This window comes from Alosa pseudoharengus, unplaced genomic scaffold (assembly GCF_046254945.1).
Source record: "Alosa pseudoharengus isolate Yale_2024_CS ecotype anadromous, Long Island Sound unplaced genomic scaffold, YU_APseudo_1.1 YU_APseudo_1.1_scf_9, whole genome shotgun sequence".
Taxonomy (NCBI): domain Eukaryota; kingdom Metazoa; phylum Chordata; class Actinopteri; order Clupeiformes; family Clupeidae; genus Alosa; species Alosa pseudoharengus.
The window spans coordinates 8,696,952-8,718,171 of NW_027468881.1; the positions used below are offsets into that span (position 1 = coordinate 8,696,952).

Sequence of the window (21,220 nt, forward strand, 5' to 3'; positions counted from 1 at the left end):
CTGTTTGCCTCCTGCCGTCAGGTGCGTGTGAAGTGAAGACTTGCTCGTGGCTCAGCCTAGCTCTCTTATACTCCTCTCTCTCCCCCTCCCTCCCTCTGAGCTCCCTACCCCGCGCAGATACACGCGCTTGCTTGCTCTCTTGCGTCTGCATGATATCGCCCTCAGATGGGCAGTATCAGTCAAGCCTGACATGGGACTGTCTGCTTGGCATGTGAGCATGATAGTACGGTGACTGAAAGAACTGTATGTGTGACACAATCTTCATGAATTAATTCAGCATGGAGTGTCAAAGTTCTATACTTCTATAGTTCTATACTGCTGTTGGGAGAAGAGAGTGATGGGGGTGACAGACAGGGGAAAGCATGTCAGACAGTCAAAAATCATCAAAACTGTGCACCTGTGCGTGTGAGGAATAAAGATGTCAGATAGATTCTGCTCTTATAGATTAATAGACTAAGAGGGACCCTATGTGAATATTCTTACTCTCATACAAACACACAGCTTCTGAAATAAACAAAAACATATTGGGTTTTGGTGTATTTACGTATCTTATAGAAAACACTGTCTGCTACATGTACATAACAAAAGACAAGATATTTAAATTCTTGATTCATCACTGGTGACATCAGAACAACAAGTACTTTTATGGTACAGAGACATCCAAATACTGACACAAACTCATTATCAGCTTCTAACGCACAGATGATAACTCTAACTCAGATGATAACTCTCAGGAAGCAAACATTATCAGTATAGTAAAACGTTTGCAATTAGCTTTTTATTAAGTTTTCAGTGTAACTATTTCAAGTGTTATTTGTACACACTGCGGGATGAATTCCATCCTATTGTCATATAAATAAAATGGAGAATTGTCATTTCTTTTCTAACAAATTATTCTCTGATTTACTTCCTTATGGTCAGTAAACAACCTTCTCTTTCTCTTTGTATCTGAATGTTTTGCTTTACATTCAGCTGGACTGAATGCTTGAAACTGACAGCTGCTGTGATGTCCCAAAATGTGCCCTGATATCCTGGATCCGCTCCTTTGAAGATGACAACTAGAAGTTGAAGCCATCCTTTTGTTTTGGTCCTCCAGCCAGAGATGAGCACTCTGCATGCAGGGTCTTCACTGCTCCTCTTCCCCTCTCTCCATCTCACACCACACTGCAGTCCAAAGCAATGTGCTTTCCTCCGAACACCACACACGATGCAATAATAAAAGAGAAACAAAAAGCATCTCCCTCACCTTCCACAAATTGGAAGGTACTGTAAAACAGTAGCCTTCTTTTACCATGGTAAATTAAAATAATAATATAAAAGATATTTCTGAATAATCCCTCTTCCCTTCCATCCCACCACTTCTTTCGCCACATAAAAACTGCTCTAAACCAACCAAAGTCACAAAGGTGATACACCTTGATTATTAGCAGAATAGCAACCGACTAATAACTAGAAACTGGGATTCAGGATTTAGAGGGTTAGCTCCAGCCAGTTAGCATCTAAGCTGGCCGCCACCATCTTTAAAAATAGCGTCTGACAGGTGTTCACTTCTGGCCACATTTTCACAAACAAGCCAATTAGGTGCCACTTTACAGATGGCCACAGATTATGTCATTCATGTGGATTGGCTGATCCCCCCAGCTTGTAAACTGCCAGCTCATCCACCTATCCCACAGACAACATACTTTTGTTTGTGACACTGTGGCTAGAAGTGAGCACCTCACACCATTTTTAAAGATGGTATCCGCCAATTAAGTACATTTTTGGCTAAAGTAGCTTAGCATTGACCAGCATCGAAATGAATGGGAGTTGTACTTCCTCTCTCCATTGATAAACAGTATAATACCTCCATGACTAGAAAGTTCTCCATGCTCCCTCTGCTGTTTCTCCCATGTTCCTGCTTCCCTTTGTCATAGCCTATGTCACACTTTCTCCATTGTGAACCCAAACTCCAGATGGATCACAGTATAGCCTACAGTAAGGAGATCAAGCACCTGTCATACCATTACAGACCCATTATTACACCTGATGCTTTGTCAAAAAGTTTTTTATCTAAAAAGGTCTGAAGACATTATGACATTTTACATTATCTGGGTAGACGAATGACTGCATGAATGAATGAATGCTCATCCTGGCAACTCATATAGGCCTACAATGTGGTGAAAGTAGACAGTGCACAGCAGACAATATTATTTGTAATTTAGTTTCAGAGCAGAAATCGGCCCACCACAGCTCATCACAATAAATGTGTGCCCAGCAGTCAAACAGGCCACTGGGCATGCTTTCTCAAAAGCCTGTTAAATCTCTGCACACCTTACTCTACCAAAACACTCACCTCTGTGGAAATGATCAGGGCACTAATGTTATGTCTAGAGCCCTCTGTGCTCTGGTAAAATGGACCAGCCTCTCAAATCCACTAGGGCATGAGCACACTTAGTATTTAGTGAGAACCAGGTGGGAGTGATGTATGTCATCTAAATGCAATGGGTCAACCTAAAAACTCAGGAAGTTCAAGTATTAACCCCCTTATCTGGTATTATTGTTTTTTTTTTTATTCTCAACATCACGGCCATTTCCGGTTTTGGGACAAATTCAATGCATTGTACAATTGAAGTAAAGACTAATGCTTTTGCTGTGTTTAGCTCATCAGAATAATTCAACAAATTTTAAATTAAGAAATACAACCATATGGTTTTGTTTTCACCGAGTCCAGCCTATATAGACTGCGCTTTATGTCATGAGGAAATGATGATACCGCAATGTCGAGAATAAGATAGGATGTAGACGTAGAATAGGTCACAATTCCGAGATCGACCCCAAGAAGCACTTTCTTTTTGTCTTTTCTGATGTACTAAATTTACACCAACTGTATTTGTTTATTCATTAAACTTTATTGTATCAATACCAAGGTGTTGTTGGCATACAAGATAAAATGTAATGTCTACATCAACTAGGACCAGGCCTGACCTTTTGGAATTGACCCCAAAATATGCTTGTTTTATTTTCCGAATACACATCTTATGATAAATTTCACTGTATTTATGTTGTTTGCTTGATCTGTACTCTTGCATCATTGCCATACAACATCAAATTAAACATCATGACCAGGGGTGACCAAATGTTGGATACCTCTGTATATTATACAAGCAAGTATCTTAACATACAGTAGATCTAATATCATTGCTGCCATAATATCATATCCTGTCACAGCTCAGAATAACTGCGAATGCCATTACCCTTGTTGCCTGTGGATGTACAGTACATGGTTTGAGGTTATGATAGATGCATTGAAAACTCAAAGACCAATCTGAAATCTTCAACACATTTACAACATGGTTTAAGTGAAGTAGTCCATTTATTCCCTGATTCTGCTGTCCAACTAAACAAAAACCTGTGTCGGTGGCGGTGCTGAAGAATACAGATGTGATTAAAGTTGATACAAAAGATTTTTATTTATATTAGATGGAGGGCAGCCTAAAAGGTCTGAAATCAACAACCCAAAAAATTAACAATCCAAAGAGGAAATTTCACTCTGGATTAACTCCATTAGCCAAGTCGGCCAAAATGAATGTGCTACATGCCTCAGGAGAAGTTTGTCAGTTCTGTCCGATGACCTTATTGTACACTAAAAAGGGTTCTGTAATAAATATGAAAATCTATAAATAACATTTTATGAAGAAAAAATGAATGTCATTTCCCAACAGAAACAATACAAAAATCACTCAATAGTGTTACTACTTCAAAAACTAGACCTATGTTAATTATTAGACTAAATCAATAGTCTACAACAGACAGTATTTACATGCTCATTTTTTTCCTCATCATCTCAAGCGCAGCCTCTTTTTCCTTCAGAAGTTCTTTTAAACGTTTTATTTTCTCACATCGCTTAATCTCCTCAGGCTCCATAGGCTCTGTGGAGAACAGGTCTTTGTTAAGCACCTCTGTCGTGCTTGTGTTGTTCTCACAAGCACTGCCAGGTGGCTCCACTCCCATTTGTGATGGCGCATCTCTTCCCGTTGAGCCGTCTTCTGGTCGCAAGTCACTCTTTCCTGATGTGACAGGTTGTGTGCTGATGGGAATTCCGCTACTCTGTGACCCAGATGGTTGCGCCTCACCTGGATTGTCCTGTGTTGTGTCTGCTGACGCCTGCTTCAGGGCGAGTTTATCAGCTCCAGTGGAGGCAAGTCTGTCCGTGTCTTTGGTGGTGTCTAAAGCCTTCCCTTCCAGCACGTCTTCTGACACACTGGCTGACTCTCCAGGATCACAAGCAGAAGGCACAATATTTTGAACAGGGAGAACTGTAGAAATTCCAGCATCAGCAGTCAGAGAATTGATCTTGCTCTGGAGGCTATTAAACAGTCCACACTTGGGTGAGGCATGAGGCTGGCCAGCGACTTGAGACTCGCTGGTTTGCTCCGCCATATTTCTTGAAGACTCAACTTTCCGTCGTTTGACATCTTTTGCCAAATGAACCTGCAAATGTTGGACACAATTTCAATAAATGACTTTCATTTTTCAACTGATGTTTCACTATTCAAAAAGGTGAAAAACTACAGATTGATTGCATCAACAGCCCTCTTTAGTTGATTCAGGTGTGTTAATTAAACTTGGCTAGTGTCATAATATCAATTTATCTATCCTAACGAAGCTGTAGACTGACACCTGCAGTCTTGAATACAGTAGAGAGACTGGCTTAACAATACCAGCCTCCATTACAAACGATCAGGAGACAGGAGAATATAAACTATGCTGCTCAACAATAATGCAGATGTCTGTGCAAATGTATGGATCACTTCGGTCAAGTTGGAATGAAATGGACAGATTCGAAGTAGGCTATGAGATTATAACTTAATGGGATCATCAGTGTACAGAGTTTACTAAAAGAACAACAACATTCCACCCAAGACTAGTGGCAAAAGCGATATAAAGGACGAATGTAGTGGAAAAGGTAAAATAATTCAGTGGAAAAATAATTCAGTGGAAATGCATGGATTCCAGTTTCTTCCAGTAGCAGCAACTGGAATCCATGCATTTCCACTGAATTATTTTTGGAATCTGATCCCTTATCATACCTGTTCATTCTTACTCGTCGCTCGACTTATCGTGACTAAAGTCAAGATGGCTGCAAACGCTAAACTTCGTGAAGATACTGTCTGTATAAATCGTCTTGTAAATAAACTACCAGTCAAAGTTCTCAATGTCTCGTTTTAAATGTCAGGGCCCTCGGAAGTCTACCAATGAAGTGTGGAGATACATTGAGCCTCGTAAATGGTGTAAAACAGTGATTTATTTGCATGGCTAGCCCGATGCCGAAGGACCACAATTGAAAAAGCTGTTGGTAGCATCGGCTAACTAGCGCCAGATTTTGGAGTGCAGGGGACAAGCCGAGATGGGCTATGAGACATACGTTCACACTCGGTATCATGTTTCAATACACTTTAGGTCAATATCACACCGGAATTCTCCTTTAAGTGAAGGGGAGAATTTGTGCAGGCTGAAAAGCACTTAGTTATGTGCTTTTTTTCACTTACGCACCCTTACGCACATGGGAGAATTCGCCCCTATATGAACAACACTAGCCCCGTTTACATGGACACTTTTAATCTGATTACAAATGTAGTAATGGCGCAACCGGAATAAAAATGCCTAAATTTCCAGTCGGATTGAGGGAGGTGGTGTACTCCGTTCTGTTAATCTGAACTATTGAAAATTCCACCCATGTAAACAGGTACTCCGATTGTTGGAATACATTTCTAACTGCATAGGTGTTCTGCAGATTAAATGGCAATCGGTTTATTTAGTTCATGTACAGTTTGGTTGAAATCTTTAATCAGATTCATTTCAATCTGATCGGGGGAAAAAAAATGTCTATGTAAATCCGGCTACTGATACACCCCCAATCCATTAGAATTGGTCCCAATGAAATTGTTCAGTGGCAGCCATATTGGGTAGGTTAACCTCTAACCCTAACCTTTAGAAAAACTAGTTTGTAGTTTGTAGCATGCAGCTGCATGCTTTTGATGCAGACCTGGCATCAATGGTCCAAGATGTATTAGTAGTTGAATGCAATGGCTCTACAGTCATTGGTTTGATGTTAAGTCTACATTCTTGTCTTGGAATAAGAGCAGTTAGCTGACTGCACACCCTAGTATCCTAATCCAGGTCATCATGGTGCATCTACAGTCAAAAAGCCCAAAAATGGGACATCAATCGCAAAACAAGTCTGTTAATGACAATGGTCAATTGAGTTGTATCTTATGTAATCATGGAGAGAGGTCTTTCATTTTGCTGGTCCTCTTTACAGTAACTATGATTTTATAGTTACTTAAGTTTCACATTTATGCATTTTTACTGTTGTTGGTTCATATTGCCAACATACATCCACCTGAACTTACATAGATGACATAGTGATTGTTTAATAGTTACCTGTGCTTCTATTAGTTTCTTTGCTTTAATCTCCATTTGAGATCCCTGGATCAGTCTGCGTATTCCCTCTAACGTGCGCTTGTTAATAGATCTGGTCTCTGAGGGCATTTCCTGTTTTTCAGAATGACTCCTTTTAAGACAAATTTGAATATCTTTTCGGATTCCAAAAAGTCGCCTCATTTTGCAGTCATATTCATGTTGGCTCTGTTGGTCCATATTCTTTATGGTAACATTAACTGGCATGGTCAAACTCTGAAAAAAAAATTGTAGAAAACATAAATACAAGTGAAACATATGAATGCAGTGGGCAACATTTCAACTCAATAGTGCTTACAGGTAGCCTAGAAATCTAGAAATTACATTTGCTGCCAGGGCTAGTCTAGCAACTCTCCGTTGGCTTGTGAGCTCCAGAAATCTAAACTCAATCAGGCCAATGAAATCGTGTATAGAGTCGTTAGGTGGGCTTAACATAATGATTGATGGCAGAGTTGCAACGGTTTGGCTTGAATTCCCTGCTACTTGAAAACAAATAAGATGGATGTTGCTGTTGGCAAACAGTGTGACACGAGTTAAGCTTTTATTAAGTTGGCAAACGTTTGAACTAGCCAACTAGCTCCGCTGGTGGGAAACGCATGGGACTCATAGCGCTGCCGCTGTCCTATTGCGTGCAGAGGGAATTTGAAAGACAACTGATTATCCCACCGCTCTGAGCACTGCGAACGGTGAGTGCCCAGACCCTACATTTTAATGTGGGTCTGGCTCGTCAGGCTAGCTTACAGGCACAATGGTCAATTTTATGCAAAACTTAAATTTTTACCCTTTGGTTTCTGGTTTCATATAGGCTAAGCTTGTATATGAGGATAAAAATGTTTTTAAAATAGCAATAAACCTGCACTTGTGAAGTGTCTTGGCTGGTATTTTCTGTCATCTGCACAGTGTCCTCAATGTTGCTGGGCTCTTCTTGAAGTACTTGATTTCCCCGACTGCTCTTGGATTCCATTCCATGCTCTTGGATTCCATGCTCAGCTGATGCCAATTCGCTGCAACTAGTATTAAAATGGACTCCATCTCCCAAGTTCTGGACATTCATCTCTGACATGTTATCCGATTTGTTGGAATTATTGCTCATCCTTTCTTCACAGTTGGCAGGAGTTTGCGCTGCATCACAATCTAATTCTTGCTCGTCAAGACGAGGATCCTCAGGTGTGATCACGTCAACCCTGATTTTTATCCCAGAAACAGGTTCAGCATTTATCACGTCCTGATCACTTCCAGTCTGCTTGCCACTGGCACAGTTTTCATGTTGACTCTCACTGCTGACTTGTTTGGTTAGTTCACTATTATTCCTCACAGGTATGGGTTGACCTGACTTGGTCCCACCTTTTCCACTACATTCGTCCTTTATATCGCTTTTGCCACTAGTCTTGGGTGGAATATAGGATACAAAGATGACGTTGGAGTCATCCTCCTCAGTCGTAACTCCTGCTCGTTCCTTCACACCCTTCCCAGATGTCCCCTCAGTTTGGGGATCATCATCACAAAGATCAATGACCTCATCTGGATCAACATCTATACAAATGGGTTTAGGGTTCGGTTGAGTACCACTCGTGTGTGATCCTGAGGAGGAACTGGGAGATTCTGTTGGTTTTCTGGGAGTTGAACCCTCCTTGGCTGTTGCATGACTTTCCTGGCTAGACACACATAGCCTTGAATCTTTGTTAGTCACAAAATACACTTTACCATTGCACATGACCAAAGCATCATCTTTACTTGGGCTGATCTTCATGTGGCTCATCTGAGATGATGATGGGCTTGATGTGACTGGAGAGTTTTTTTTCATCTGTGCCACAACCTTTAAAATCTCTGACGTCATGCAAGTTGGGGACGCTGGTACAAGACATGGAGCACTTGACCCTTCTTTTTGCTGAACAACCCACTTCATGGGTGTCACACTGTCACTGTCTACAACCTTTGGACTCTGTGCTGGAGTTGCTGGAGACCATGTTGAATTGTTCTTGGAAACATTTACTGTGACACATTTAGTCATGGGTGGAGCAGAGTCTTTAAGCTTGGAGGTGTCGATTTTCATTGAAGTGACTGGAGAAACGTATACAACTGTGGATGGCTTCTCTGTTGAGGCCATGTCATGTGGCAAGTTCAATATTTGCTTCTTTATGGATTGGGGGAGTGCAGATGCTGGTAGAGTTTGAACTTTAGCATCGGGAGGTATTTGGAGGTAATGCCCATTTGGCAGTTTCGGTGAACTCACCGTCACTGGTAACTGTGAAGTATTTGAACATGCTATTGATGTTCCACTGGCATTCACAGGATGTGACACCAGACTTTGAGTCCTTTTGGGAGGAACAACTGGCAATCGTACTTGCCCCACCAACACCTTTGGTGAGATCACTTGTTGCGGGCTCTTAGTTAACCGGATATTTGTGTTAGTTGGTCCTTTTAAAATAAATTTTCCATCAGCAGTAGGTTCAACAACAGGTATCCTATTCTGAGAAAGAGATGGTGGCAAAATGCGGACAGGGTGAGAAAAAACAGTTGGAGCTCCTAGACAATCAATTTTGCTTGAGGTTGTCTGCATAGGAATGTACTGTCCATTGACTTTTTGAACGGGAATCAGTTTCATGACATTTTTTCCATCCGGCCCTACAGCTGGCATGACCTGGTAGAACACGCCAGTTCCCCTGGGGAAACAGAAAACAGACAAGAAAAGAAAAAGTGATTATTGAACATCCATCATCTTGACAATTGGTTTTCCTATATGATTTTTTTATAGAGGGATACTAAGGGATCTTTCAAACAAGCTATTTTCCAAAGTCTGCTGTGCAACAAGGATCTAGGCCAGAGGGCTGGAATATCTGTCTTTTTGTTACAAATTATCGAATTGTAGAAGGGGAAGTCACACCGTAGCGCCATTTCTAGTGTTGTTTGCCCATCCTAACTATACACATTATCTAAGGGCAAGCCAGGATGAGTAGTTGTGACTGGTAGGGATGCACCGATCTGACTTTTTCAGTCTCGATACCGATGCCTGGGCTTTGTGCATCAGTCAATACCCAATACCGATCTGATACCATGGTTAAATTAATAAACCCCTATGTGGAAAAGACTAAAGGCATCAGGCCTGACTTAAACATTATTTTCCCTAACTAAACATTACTTTCCTAGGACAAAATCTAACAAAATAACACTTAGATATAAATGTAATGTATTATTACTATTATTATTCGGTTGTTAAGTCCGACGTCAAGGGCCCAACAGCTTTTTGGGCAAAAAACGTTTACTAGCGCAGCCAGCCAGTTTTTGCAACTTGTAAACCTTGTCACCATCACCAACATTTTATTGAGGGTAAAACAGAATCGGTTAACTTTAACAGAGCAATTACTATAGCTGTGCTAGATGATACAATCAAGAGTTATGTGCAGGCTTCCGCGAAAAATAGGATTTTATTAGGTTGAGGATGCAAGTGAGAAGTAGGATGACAATTTTTTTCTTAAAGGCTACACTGAATAGCGGAAAAAAATAGTTTATTTTACCGAGAAAACCGAGCGGCTCTGAAAGCCATTGGACCCGGAAAAAGATTTATTAGCCTATTATTGCATTATCACTTAATAACCGAATTATTATTACTACTATTAGTATTAAAAAATTGTGCACCAGCAGCAACTTGGAACAGCATTCAAATTCAAGTTCACAGCTATTACTAAATAATAAATCTAACAAGCAAACATAAAACACACAAATACATAACAACTTTCTCCCACCAAAACTAGTTTTGTGCAGATCAAAATCCCATATTAATGATTAAAACACCCCTGCTTTTTGTGTTGACCGTCACGCATTCAACGTGTTGCCTAAAAATACAACAAAAACGCATGAAGATCGTAATTAATCAATGACAAATGGTGGTTTATAAAATAATGAATAGTAAACCAGAAATATAATGACAGGCAGACTGTAAAGACAAACACCAGAAATGTCTATTTAGTTTCTGGTTGGGTGTCACGGCTCAGTCTTTAAGTTGAAGTAAATTCAGATTGGCCCATGGATCTGCTAATTTTTTTTGACTTCAAGACGACATTTGGGGCTTAAAACACCATCGAGCCCCAATAATACTATATATTATCGGGGGGCCCAGAATTATTGTATGTCATAGGGCCCAAATTATCTAGCAGCACCCCTGGGTGCACCCCTAGTGACTAGGTCAAGCTGGACAAAAGTCATTTTGGATGCATGCCCGTTCACAGCTTTCCTTAATAATTATTCTACTTTGTCTTTTATTACTTTTTTACTACTTTTGCCTTTGTTTTGGTAAATGATTTTACCTTGTGTTTTATGTTTTCTTTTCATTATGATCTTTACCTTTTGAACTATTCTTTGAATATATTGCCCTTGTATGCTTTTATTTGTTATTGGGGGCCAAGCAGCGAAGCTGCGATGCAACCCACAGTGATTCTACGTTTTCTTATTATTATAACGAAACGCTCATTTGCCATTGAACCATACAGTAAAAAGTTGGGAAATTTGGCACATTGGTTCGGTACAGTCATAAGATTAATTTCACTAAGTTTCATGTCAAGTGCTCTAGCGCCACCAATGTGTCAAATTTTGCATTACATCTATGCGGTTAACGTTTCAACCATACACATTTAGGTATATTTGGAATCCTTGGAAGAAGCTGAACTATTGGACCTTACGCCATATTGGATTTCATCAAAAACACTTAAAAGTTTTCACAGGTCACAAAATATGTCCGATTTTCACAAAACTTAATGCAGATCATCGTCAGACCATGACTCATAAAGGCATTGCTTTTTGGAGCCATATTCAAAACCTGTCGGCCGTCACGACCAATCAAGTTTGGCGGCGAAGCCGCCAACAGGAAGTGAAGTAACATCTCAGCAAAGCTTTCACGTATCAAAACCAAACTCAGTATATGGGGTCAGGACCCAATAAGGAGGAGGTTCAATGCATTTGATGACTTTTGACCTATAGGTGGCGCTATAATAAGCAAAATTACGTTTTGGCCTGTAACGGGTGATGTGTTTGGAATTAAAACTTACTAGTGGTGTCTGTTAATACTGTGGGAGGTCCTAAGTCCAAAAGATGTGAATTTGTGACATCAACATAATTGATCCGGCTGCCATATTGGATTTAATCAAAAACCCTTAAAAGTTTTCACAAGTCACAAAGTTTATCCGATTTTCACGAAAGTTGACGCAGATGATCGTCATACCATGATTCACAAACGTATTGCTTTTTGGACCTATATTCAAAACCCGTTTCCTGTGACAACCAATCAAGTTTGGCAAAGCCGCCAAACAGGAAGTGAAGTGATATCTCAGCAAGGCTTTCACGTATCAAAACCAAACTCGGTATATTGACTCACGAGCCAATTAGGACGACGCCCAAGAAAGTTGGTACATTTTGACCACTGTGTGGCACTATAATCACAGGAAGTATAGTCATATTTCAGCAACGCTTTGACATAAAAAAAACAAAGTCAGTACATGGGGTCAGGACCCAATAAGGAGGAGGCTCAATAATTTTAATGACCTTTGACCACTAGGGGGGCGCTATAATCACAGGAAGTGGGCTCATATCTCAGCAATGCTTTAACGCATCAAAACCAAACTTGGTTCATGGACTCAAGACCACATCCACAATAATGTTAGCAACCTTTCACCACTAGGGGTGCTATAATTTGTAACACTTTCTCGTATCAACACCAAATTTGATACATGGACTCGGGACCACATCCTGAAGATGCTCAATATATTTAGTGACCTTTGAACACTAGGGGCGCTATAATTATCAACACTTTCTCGTATTGACACCAAACATGGTATGTGGACTCGTGACTACAACATGAGGACGCACAATAAATTTGGTGATGTTTGAGATGTGCGTATGTGTAGGGGGCTATTGGGGTGTGTGGGAGAGGAGGTTTATCTGTGTATATATGTGTGTTGTTGTGTGTGTGTGTCAGGGATGGAAATTAAATATTTTTTCTACCTGCCACTGTGGCTGGTGGATTCCAAAATCTACCAGCCACTCAACTTTTTTACCAGCCACAAGAGAAACGGCATGAAAATGTGATATCATGATTATAGTAGGCTACCCAAAATGATCACGGTAATCGGCATTATTGCAATATGACTAAAATGTGCTGAGTTTTGCCCTAAACCTGTCCTCCAAGCACAGTAGCAACAAAACTAAAGATCAACAGAACCACATTCATATGCTATAGTGTCTTGTCATAAAAGTGGTGTGGCTCCTTTAAGACTCCGTTTGTGTGAGTTCTGGAGCATCTTATAATCCAACTCTCCAACTTGATCTAACTATAGTGTACATCATCTGATTTAAATATTTACAGGTATCAAGGCTATATTTAACATTTAGCATTTATTTTCTATTTGGCCCGTAATGAAATCATACACTGAACAATTTAAGCACAGCTCAGCTTTAAGAAACGTAATATGCATGCTTAGCATTTTGTGAAACTACATGGGAAAAACTCTGGTTGTGCAGTTATCTAGGCGATATTGTTAACATTTATTTTGTATTTGGTCTTATCATATATGACAAAAGCCCAACGTTGGAGACCGTGTAGACATTTGCTTCAATTTCAAAACCGGATTACTCGCGAACGGCTATAACTTGTATAAGGGAATGCTTTACACCTTTGCGTTCGGTAAGTTCTGCTGTTTATTCTGATACGGTTTGTAATTTCTTTGAATGAAAAGTTTGTGAGATATTCCATCACGACGAATGGGTGTGGAGATGTCCGTCTGTCTGCCTCATAGGTCTAAATAGCAGCGTGTCGCGGGCCGGATTAAAATACCTACTGTAGGCCTACGGGCCAATTCAAAAGAGAACTATTTACGTGAGAATATTAGCCTGTGAAGATATAACGCAGATCCACAGATCTCACTAGATTTATGTCTATGCAGTCATCCTGAAATAATCTAGCAGTGGCACATGAAAGCATACAGTTTATTAATGGTAGTGAAGTGAAAGTGAAGCGCTGCACCAGTGCTGCTATGCTGCGGTGGCGACTCACTATGAGTTGTAGAACTTCAAATCAGCGCGATTTACCCTTATAGGCTGGTAACGTTAGGCTACATGATCCCTACAGACAGATTTGACAATACAGATTTTTAACCGTCAATAAGTATGAAAATTAGACCGGTTCTGACTATTTGTGGTACGCTAGCTCTACCCGCCACAGTGGCTGGTAAGTTGACCAAATTCACCCGCCAGCTCACAAAACTATCCGCATTTGGCGGGGGTCTGACCTAAGGAGCTAGGCAAGCATGCAGCAGCCAGAAAAGTTGTGGGTTCAATTCTTGGCTTCCACCATTGTGCATTTGAGCAAGGCACTTAACCCCAAACAATGGGACAATGGACTTTGTAATATAATTTAAATATATAAGTCACTTTGGATAATAGTGCTAAATTAATAAATGTAAATGTAAATAAATGTAAATTTAGGTCTGGGAAGTCAGGGAAGATATGTAGGTCTAGTTATGAAATACTGTTTTCCAGATGTGAAAAATTACGGAAAGTCTGGAGGTTTTGCTCAGTGTAATATATTGGCAGAAAAGTCTATAATAATAAAAATAGACACTTGTTTTATAAAACCATGTCTATTTGTAACATGCTAGTGTTTTTAAAGCCAAATCGCTATAATTTAAAGACAGGTTGTAATAGCTAAGTGGGAATTTATGAAAGCATAACTTGGATGATTACCAAGTGAACTGTCCACGTATGTGACAGGTCAGCAGTAGGCTATGGCTGATTGTTTTCTGTGCTAACGTTACCAGTTAGCCATTAGTAGCCTATTTGTCTGACTATGTAGCCTACACTAGCCTTACCGTCTTGTTTTGGAATATTAATTTTTGGAGCTGGTCTTCCTGCTTTGATAAACATTCATCATACATCAGTGTATTCGCAGTGTATTTGAATGTATAAAAGATTTGAGATTCCATTGTACTGTTTATTTCACGAGCAAAAAACAAGCTTTCCGTTCAACATAAGATTCGTAGACTGCAGATAACGTTCTTGAACCGTTGCCGCTAAAAACAGCACCCCCTATCGCAATTGAAAATTACTGTACGGAGGAGCTTCCTCCCTTGGCCATTGAAAACGACGTGATTCACGAGCCGCTATGGTCCGAGGCGTTTATAATGGACTTCAATGAGGGGCTTGAGGAGGAAGCTCCTCCATACAGTAATTTTCAATAGCGATTGGGGGTGCTGTTGGCATTTTGACCTAGGGGAACGATTTTGTTCATTCAAAGTGTTAAAAATAGTAATATTAACAGTAATTTATCAGATTAGTAATTCACTTTATATATTTTTTATTTTTCTCAGAAATTTTAGGAAGGGTGTTCCTCCCTTTCCTCAATGAAGGAGCCTCCTCTATTGTGTAATATTCCGCTGGTTGGTGCACACGCAAGTGTTCTAGAGGGAGAGCAGATAGCTAACAAACGTTCAGAAAAAGTCCTGTTGGCAAATTTGAGGAAAAGTCAGTAAAGGGGCTATTTCACACAATTTGAGGGTGCTGAATTCAAATATTTTGTTTACCAAGCTCAATTTTGAGTTTTAAGCTTGCTAATTAGCATAATTAGCATAATTTACATACTTTTTGGTTTTGCCATCAGATATCATAGGAATTGCAAATAATAAGGCATTAATATACTCTTTATGTATCAGATATGTTGTAGGACAGGACAGGAATTACCCCAATGACCCTCAAGAAGCAAATGAAAACAAGCTACAACTAAAATATAAATTGAAATAATAGCGAAAATTCAGTATGACATTTAGAAACAAAATAGATTCCTTGATAATAAATTGATAGAATAGTAGGTGACTGCTCATTTTTCTGTAGAAAGTACTTTGTCACTAACTATTATGAACAGTTGTCAGTCTTTACAGAGAATTTACACTGTATTTTTTTTAATGTAAAGGCGACTGTGCTTGCCTAGTTAAAACAATGCACTGGTGCTCTTTCCTATATTTCAAATTCTAGCCATGCAGAAAGTTTGAGGAGTGCTGAAGAGTGCTAGAGATTGCATTATTTGCAAAAAATGTATGGTTACGGTTATGGTTATGGGATTTTGCAGATGCCTTTGTAAAAAGCGACACACAAATACAAAAACAACATAATATTTAAAATATAACAGGGAACAGATTAGAATGTTGGGTCAAACTATAATAAGGAGGATAGCAATAATAAACAACAATGTCAATTCAATCAATAGCCTAATAAAATAAGCCATGAAAATGAGGGAAAAAGCAATAATAAACAATAATGTCCATTCAATCAATAATATAAAAAACAATGACATTGTAAGACTATATTGAGGAGAATATCAATAATAAATAATAATGTCAAATTAATCAACAGCCTAATAGAAATAAAACAATATTATGCAAACCATAACGCATAAGAAGCACTTAAAGAACTAAGTGCATGTTGAACAGGAATGTCTTTAGACCCCTCTTAAACAACCCAAAACTACCACAGGAACGGAGAGCACTGGGCAACTCATTCCACCAACATGGAACCACTAAGGAAAAGAGTCTTGAATTAGACCTAGTGTTTATGACTGGTCGACATAACAGACGCTCATCAGAATACCGCAGTGGGCGGTTGGGGATGTATGCCTTGATTATTGAATTAAAATAACTAGGAGCAGATCCAGTCAGTGTCCTATAGGCCAAAGTGCTGATTGAAGACCAGGCGTGCTCCAGCATTCTGAATCAGCTGTAATGATCTTATTACACAAGCGGGTAAGCCAACTAATAGTGAATTACAATAGTCCAGCTTGGAGATGACCATGGTTTAAACAAGAAGTGTGGAATCTTGTGTTAGATAAGGTCTGATCTTCCTAATGTTGTAAAGCATAAACTGACATGATTTTGCAATAGAAGCTACATGCTCAGAGAAGTTAAGTCGGTCATCAATTACAACGCCCAAGTTACGTGACAATCTAGTTGGGGTCAGTGAAGTTGAGTCAAGCTGGATGTTAATCTGTTGGGCAATAGCTGTTTTAGCTGGAAACACCAAAACAATTTAGACAAGATATCCTTCATAGTGCAACAAAAAGAAACATTCTCCAGTGCATCATTACTGCATATGATGCAGAAAGGGAAGTGGACCTAGGACAAATCCTTAGCTATGAACTGATTAATGTCCCTGTACTGTAGCTATTGCAGATACCGATGGTTATTTGTGAAGTGGAAATAAGTCTATCCTCACTCAAGTGCTGTCTAGCAATGTGGAATGTCCAGTAGTGATCACTGCAAAAACTGCTCATTCAATACTGGTAATAGATGCTCAAGATCTAGTTATGTCTTTAGGACACCCATCTCACTGCAGCACATTTAAGAATTATGCATATCTTAAGTTTGTAAGAAACTTTTGTATTGTTATTTGGTATTTGTTATGTGGTAGCAAATGATGTTAATTATCAAAGACATAGACCTAATGTAGGAATACACACAGATATTGCAACAGATAATGGTGTAGGCCTATCTGATTAAGACCTGAGTGGTTAAAACATACTTATTAAATTACACTGGGAGTACTAATTTGATCACTGACCTTGATCTAGCCTACTTTGGCTATTTAAAGGTAATTTATTGCCAAAACACCACACAATATAAATGAGCTACAACAAACAAAAAAGGACTTAATCACACACAAAATACTATTTTACTGACTACAAAAATAATAATTATGTAGGAAGTTTAAGTTTAAAACCCAGAATTGACCAAAAGTGCACCAAATTCAACACAAATGACTCAATACACTTGGAGGAGGCCTGCGTCCTTTCTTTTCCAGATATTTTAGGATTTGGATATCGTTTCAGTATCGAGTATCAAGATATTTATGGCAGGTATTGTATCGAAGTCATAATTTTGGTATCGTGACAACACTATGCCAGAGACACTGTTTTCTAGATGTCGAGGATCGGAGGCTCTACCACCAACAAGTGATGCTGCTCAATGGCATATTAGAAGAGCACATTATCAATCTTTATCACCCGGATAGAAGAAATCCTCTTTTCTGATTGGCTGGCGGGTGGCCTTTAATTCTGAATAACAGGACACCGTTCCATATCAATGCTTATGAATGGTAACTATAACAACCATAGTAGGACGACGGTTGCAGCGCTCTAGAATCTTTGGTTGCAGGCTTCCCAACAATGGAATCAACTGTAAACAAGCTAACTGTCCATGCTAAAGTTGTACAACAAGCTGAACTAGTGAGCTTCTTTTTAAACAGAACCGCGTGTTTCCAGTGTTTACAGTGGCAACCGGGTGATAAGCGGGATAACGGCCTTCGAGGTGTGTCCAGTTATACGGAATTAATGGACTCGGGCGGAGGCAACTCCCCTCCGCTGCGCGTCGGGGAGTTTTTTGTCCCTCGCCCTCGTCCATTAATTCCGTATAACAGGACACCTCGGCGGCCGTTATCCCTTACCTAGTATGGAGGCAAGCACATATACCAAATCCAGTGTTACTAGAAGTAAAATGTTTTTTACTTGTCGGTTGTTCTGACGGTAGATGCAGTTCTGCATTAGGCTTATTCCCGCTATCTAAGTTCATATGTACTGTAGGATATATTCTGAGTTGAAGGTTATTTGTGCAACTTGTTATTGTGATGAAATGCATTAAACACCACATGAGTGACTCACTATGTAAGCAATAAAAAATATGGTTGTGTTTGGATTAGAATTTCCGAGTTTATTACATGTTAACTGTAATCATGTTCCCATTAAATACCTTAATAAACTATAGTATGGTTTCTTTAATGCTCAAACATGTATTTAGTGTATTTAGAGAACACTTTTATTTGGTTTTAGTGATTACATTTGAAAAATAAGCAAAGAAAAACGCTATTTTATGTTAAAATGCTGATTATGTGGCTTAGAACTCAGAATTGAGCTTGGTAAACAAAATATTCAGAATCAGCACCCTCAAATTAGGTAAAAAGGGTGGTTTACCAACTTTTCCTCAAATTTGCCATCAGAAGTTCTCTTCTGTGAAGCTGCTCTCCCTCTATTCAGATTGATTGTCTATCCGTCTTTCACAACAATTTTCTTGGAGCAGATCTTCCACACAACTTCGGTAGCCAGGTCAGTATGTCTCTCTTAGCTGTCCACTTTCATCAGGCCGTATAGCCTATATAATATATTTTTTATTTTTTTATCAACGCCTGCAAACATCAGAAGTTGATGAATGAAGTAGAATGTGGAAATGTATTTACAGCAAGTAGGTCTACATACATTGATCAATGTATGCCCAATGACCAATGATTTCAAAGTTAATGCTATGTCTACCCATCACCATGCTAACGTTAGTGTTGGGAAGGTCAATCATAAATGTCCAGACACTTCAAAGTTAATGAGAGGACATTAACAAAGATAACCAAAGAGGACAGAAAACAAATTAGAATAGATTTTTCATCTGAAAGGAATCTCCCTAACAGCAGCCATACATGTAGGCACATGGTCACACCACATAATATTTCGACACTTTACATAACAGAAATATGAGAAATACCTTATGATTTTTGAAAAAAGAAAAAAAGAAGTGGTTCAAATAGGCCTATGGGAGTGCTACCACAGACCTACATAGGATGTGTCTAGTATGCATTCAAACCATTTTTTTAAGTCAGAAATCTAGGGTCCGTGTAGACACTAATTACATTAACAATAGCAGTAGGTTCAAACCATAGCGGTTCGGCTCCACCGGAAAACAACGTAGCACTTAAAGCCATTCGTGCAAGTAGCCACTGCTAAATTCTGAAATGCACAGTAGGCTAATTTAGTTACCCCGTTTCAACAAACCATCTCAGCTGCGCACAATGTTGGTGGCAGCCTAACTAAGCAGGCATTTATTAGTTAGGATGGCATTGCCTACATATTAATGTGTTATTACGGATACTAAACAATCACACTCAAACTTATAACGTTAACGTTATTTTTGAATATCGTGAGAGAACCAATAACATAACTAACACGTTAACCCTATCTGATCTCGTCAGCCACTTCTCCATCTGGAGAAATTAACATTCCGAAAATAACGTTACCGTTCAACATTACGTTAACGTTAGATGTTGTTGCCCTAGTTATTCAATGAGCAAGAAAGCTGTCTCAATCAGTTCGTTGGGACAACCTGTAAGAAGTTATGCTACCTGCCCATTGCTGGTCATTCACAGACAATATATTAGCCATCATTAAACGGTAACGGTAGGCTAAGTTAGTTACAATGACACTGGGTAGCGAAAGTGGTAGGCCTAAACGACGTAGGCTACAACCTCCCTGCCTAACTTCACTGAAATTGCCCATCAACGAAGTGTAGGCTACCGACGAACGCCATCTTTACAATGCTTGAACACCCAAACCAGATGGAGCCATTTATGTGTTTCGAAATGTTAATTCTTAAATAAACACATAGCCATTATACTTTACTCACCCCTCCATTTCCTACTTCGTTATTTAGACTTCTTTACAAAACCCAAAGTCAACACAAACAGCCATAAGAGTACGCTTTGTTTCACCTGGATGTAGATAGAAAAATCTACTGTGATCGTTTCCGGGTCTACTAGATTTCCATTTCCGGTTCTACTCGCCCTTCATGGCGGAGAGTCTAGAAAAAATGAAAATGGGCATAGATATTGCTAACGGCGAACTTCTGACTCAAGTATGATCATAGGCCAAATGCCTTATAGGGTGCTACAGCCATAACTACCACTATAATTGTTTACCAGCTCACCAGTCAGCTGTGATGACGCGAATTGATAGGCTATGCTATGGCAGTGTTTTTCAACCTTTTTTGTGCCATGGCACACTTTTGACACTTAAAATGTCCCACGGCACACTAACATCCTGTGTGAAGAAAAAATAAACATACCATAGCCTAAAACTTCAAATAATACAAAGATATGGCCTTATTATGGCTTCTATGCAAGACCTGCTCAATAAAACAAGCGCCCTCTGTTTCATTTGTAGGTGACTATATCTAATTTAATTGTTGTTATGAACTGGATATGTGATGATTCTGTGAATACTGGATATGGGGCCCCTGTTGTACAATGCCTGCATACCACAAATAGTGCAATCATATAATCAATGAGAGCATGTGGATATAAATTCTTTGATGCAACAGTTGCTTTTCTGGACCAGTGAGTGACATTTGGGTAATTTTCTGCGGCACACCTGACGATCTCTCACGGCACACTAGTGTGCCCTGGCACAGTGGTTGAAAAACACTGGGCTATGGTATCTCCAGTCCTTTGTCTTTGGTGATGTTTTTGTGGAGACCTTAGCCTGCTGTAGGCTATAAGGTTTGGAGGACTAATATTGTGAAATGCATTGGACATCTAATGGCAGCAAATGGCACCCATGGGCATGGGTGTGTGGCAAAGGGGGTGTGTCTCATCGAAATAGCTGGGAGATTTCCAACTTCCAACTCGGGTGGGGGATTTCCGATAGCCTACAAATGGATAGACCCATATGATGCGACCCGTAATTATACATTTCACGTACAGCAAAAAAAAAAAAAAACTAACAGAAAAACTAAAAATGCCAAAGGTACAAGACTGTGTAGCCTACATACTACATGTAACTACATAACATTTTTACATGTATGTAGTAAAGAGAATTATTGCATAGGCCTATAATTGCACTTTATCAAATTGTGATGTGTTAAAGTTTGCTTTTAGCTCAGAGTTCATGGTGATGGTTTTGGGATAAGAACTG

The 21,220-nt window shown here is 39.5% G+C and overlaps 1 protein-coding gene across 1 annotated transcript; it reads right to left on the bottom strand.

The window, feature by feature from the left end:
* Positions 1 to 3,427: 3,427 nt before the first annotated feature.
* lrif1 (ligand dependent nuclear receptor interacting factor 1) lies at positions 3,428 to 20,043 on the bottom strand. The gene is made up of 4 exons (XM_076276473.1): positions 19,935 to 20,043; positions 7,316 to 9,125; positions 6,427 to 6,678; positions 3,428 to 4,473 (listed from the first exon to the last, which is right to left on the bottom strand). Exons 1-4 carry the CDS (start codon positions 19,940 to 19,942, stop codon positions 3,799 to 3,801), a joined length of 2,745 nt encoding a protein of 914 aa, XP_076132588.1. The 5' UTR covers positions 19,943 to 20,043; the 3' UTR covers positions 3,428 to 3,798.
* Between the last annotated feature and the right edge of the window lie 1,177 nt (positions 20,044 to 21,220).

What these genes read in the sequence shown, in the direction of transcription:
- lrif1 (XM_076276473.1), bottom strand. An exon ending in AAGACACTTCACAAGTGCAG is followed by an intron (nt 6,679 to 7,315) that starts GTTTATTGCTAT and finishes TTTTTTTTTCAG; the next exon opens with AGTTTGACCATGCCAGTTAA. An exon ending in AGAAACTAATAGAAGCACAG is followed by an intron (nt 4,474 to 6,426) that starts GTAACTATTAAA and finishes CAACATTTGCAG; the next exon opens with GTTCATTTGGCAAAAGATGT.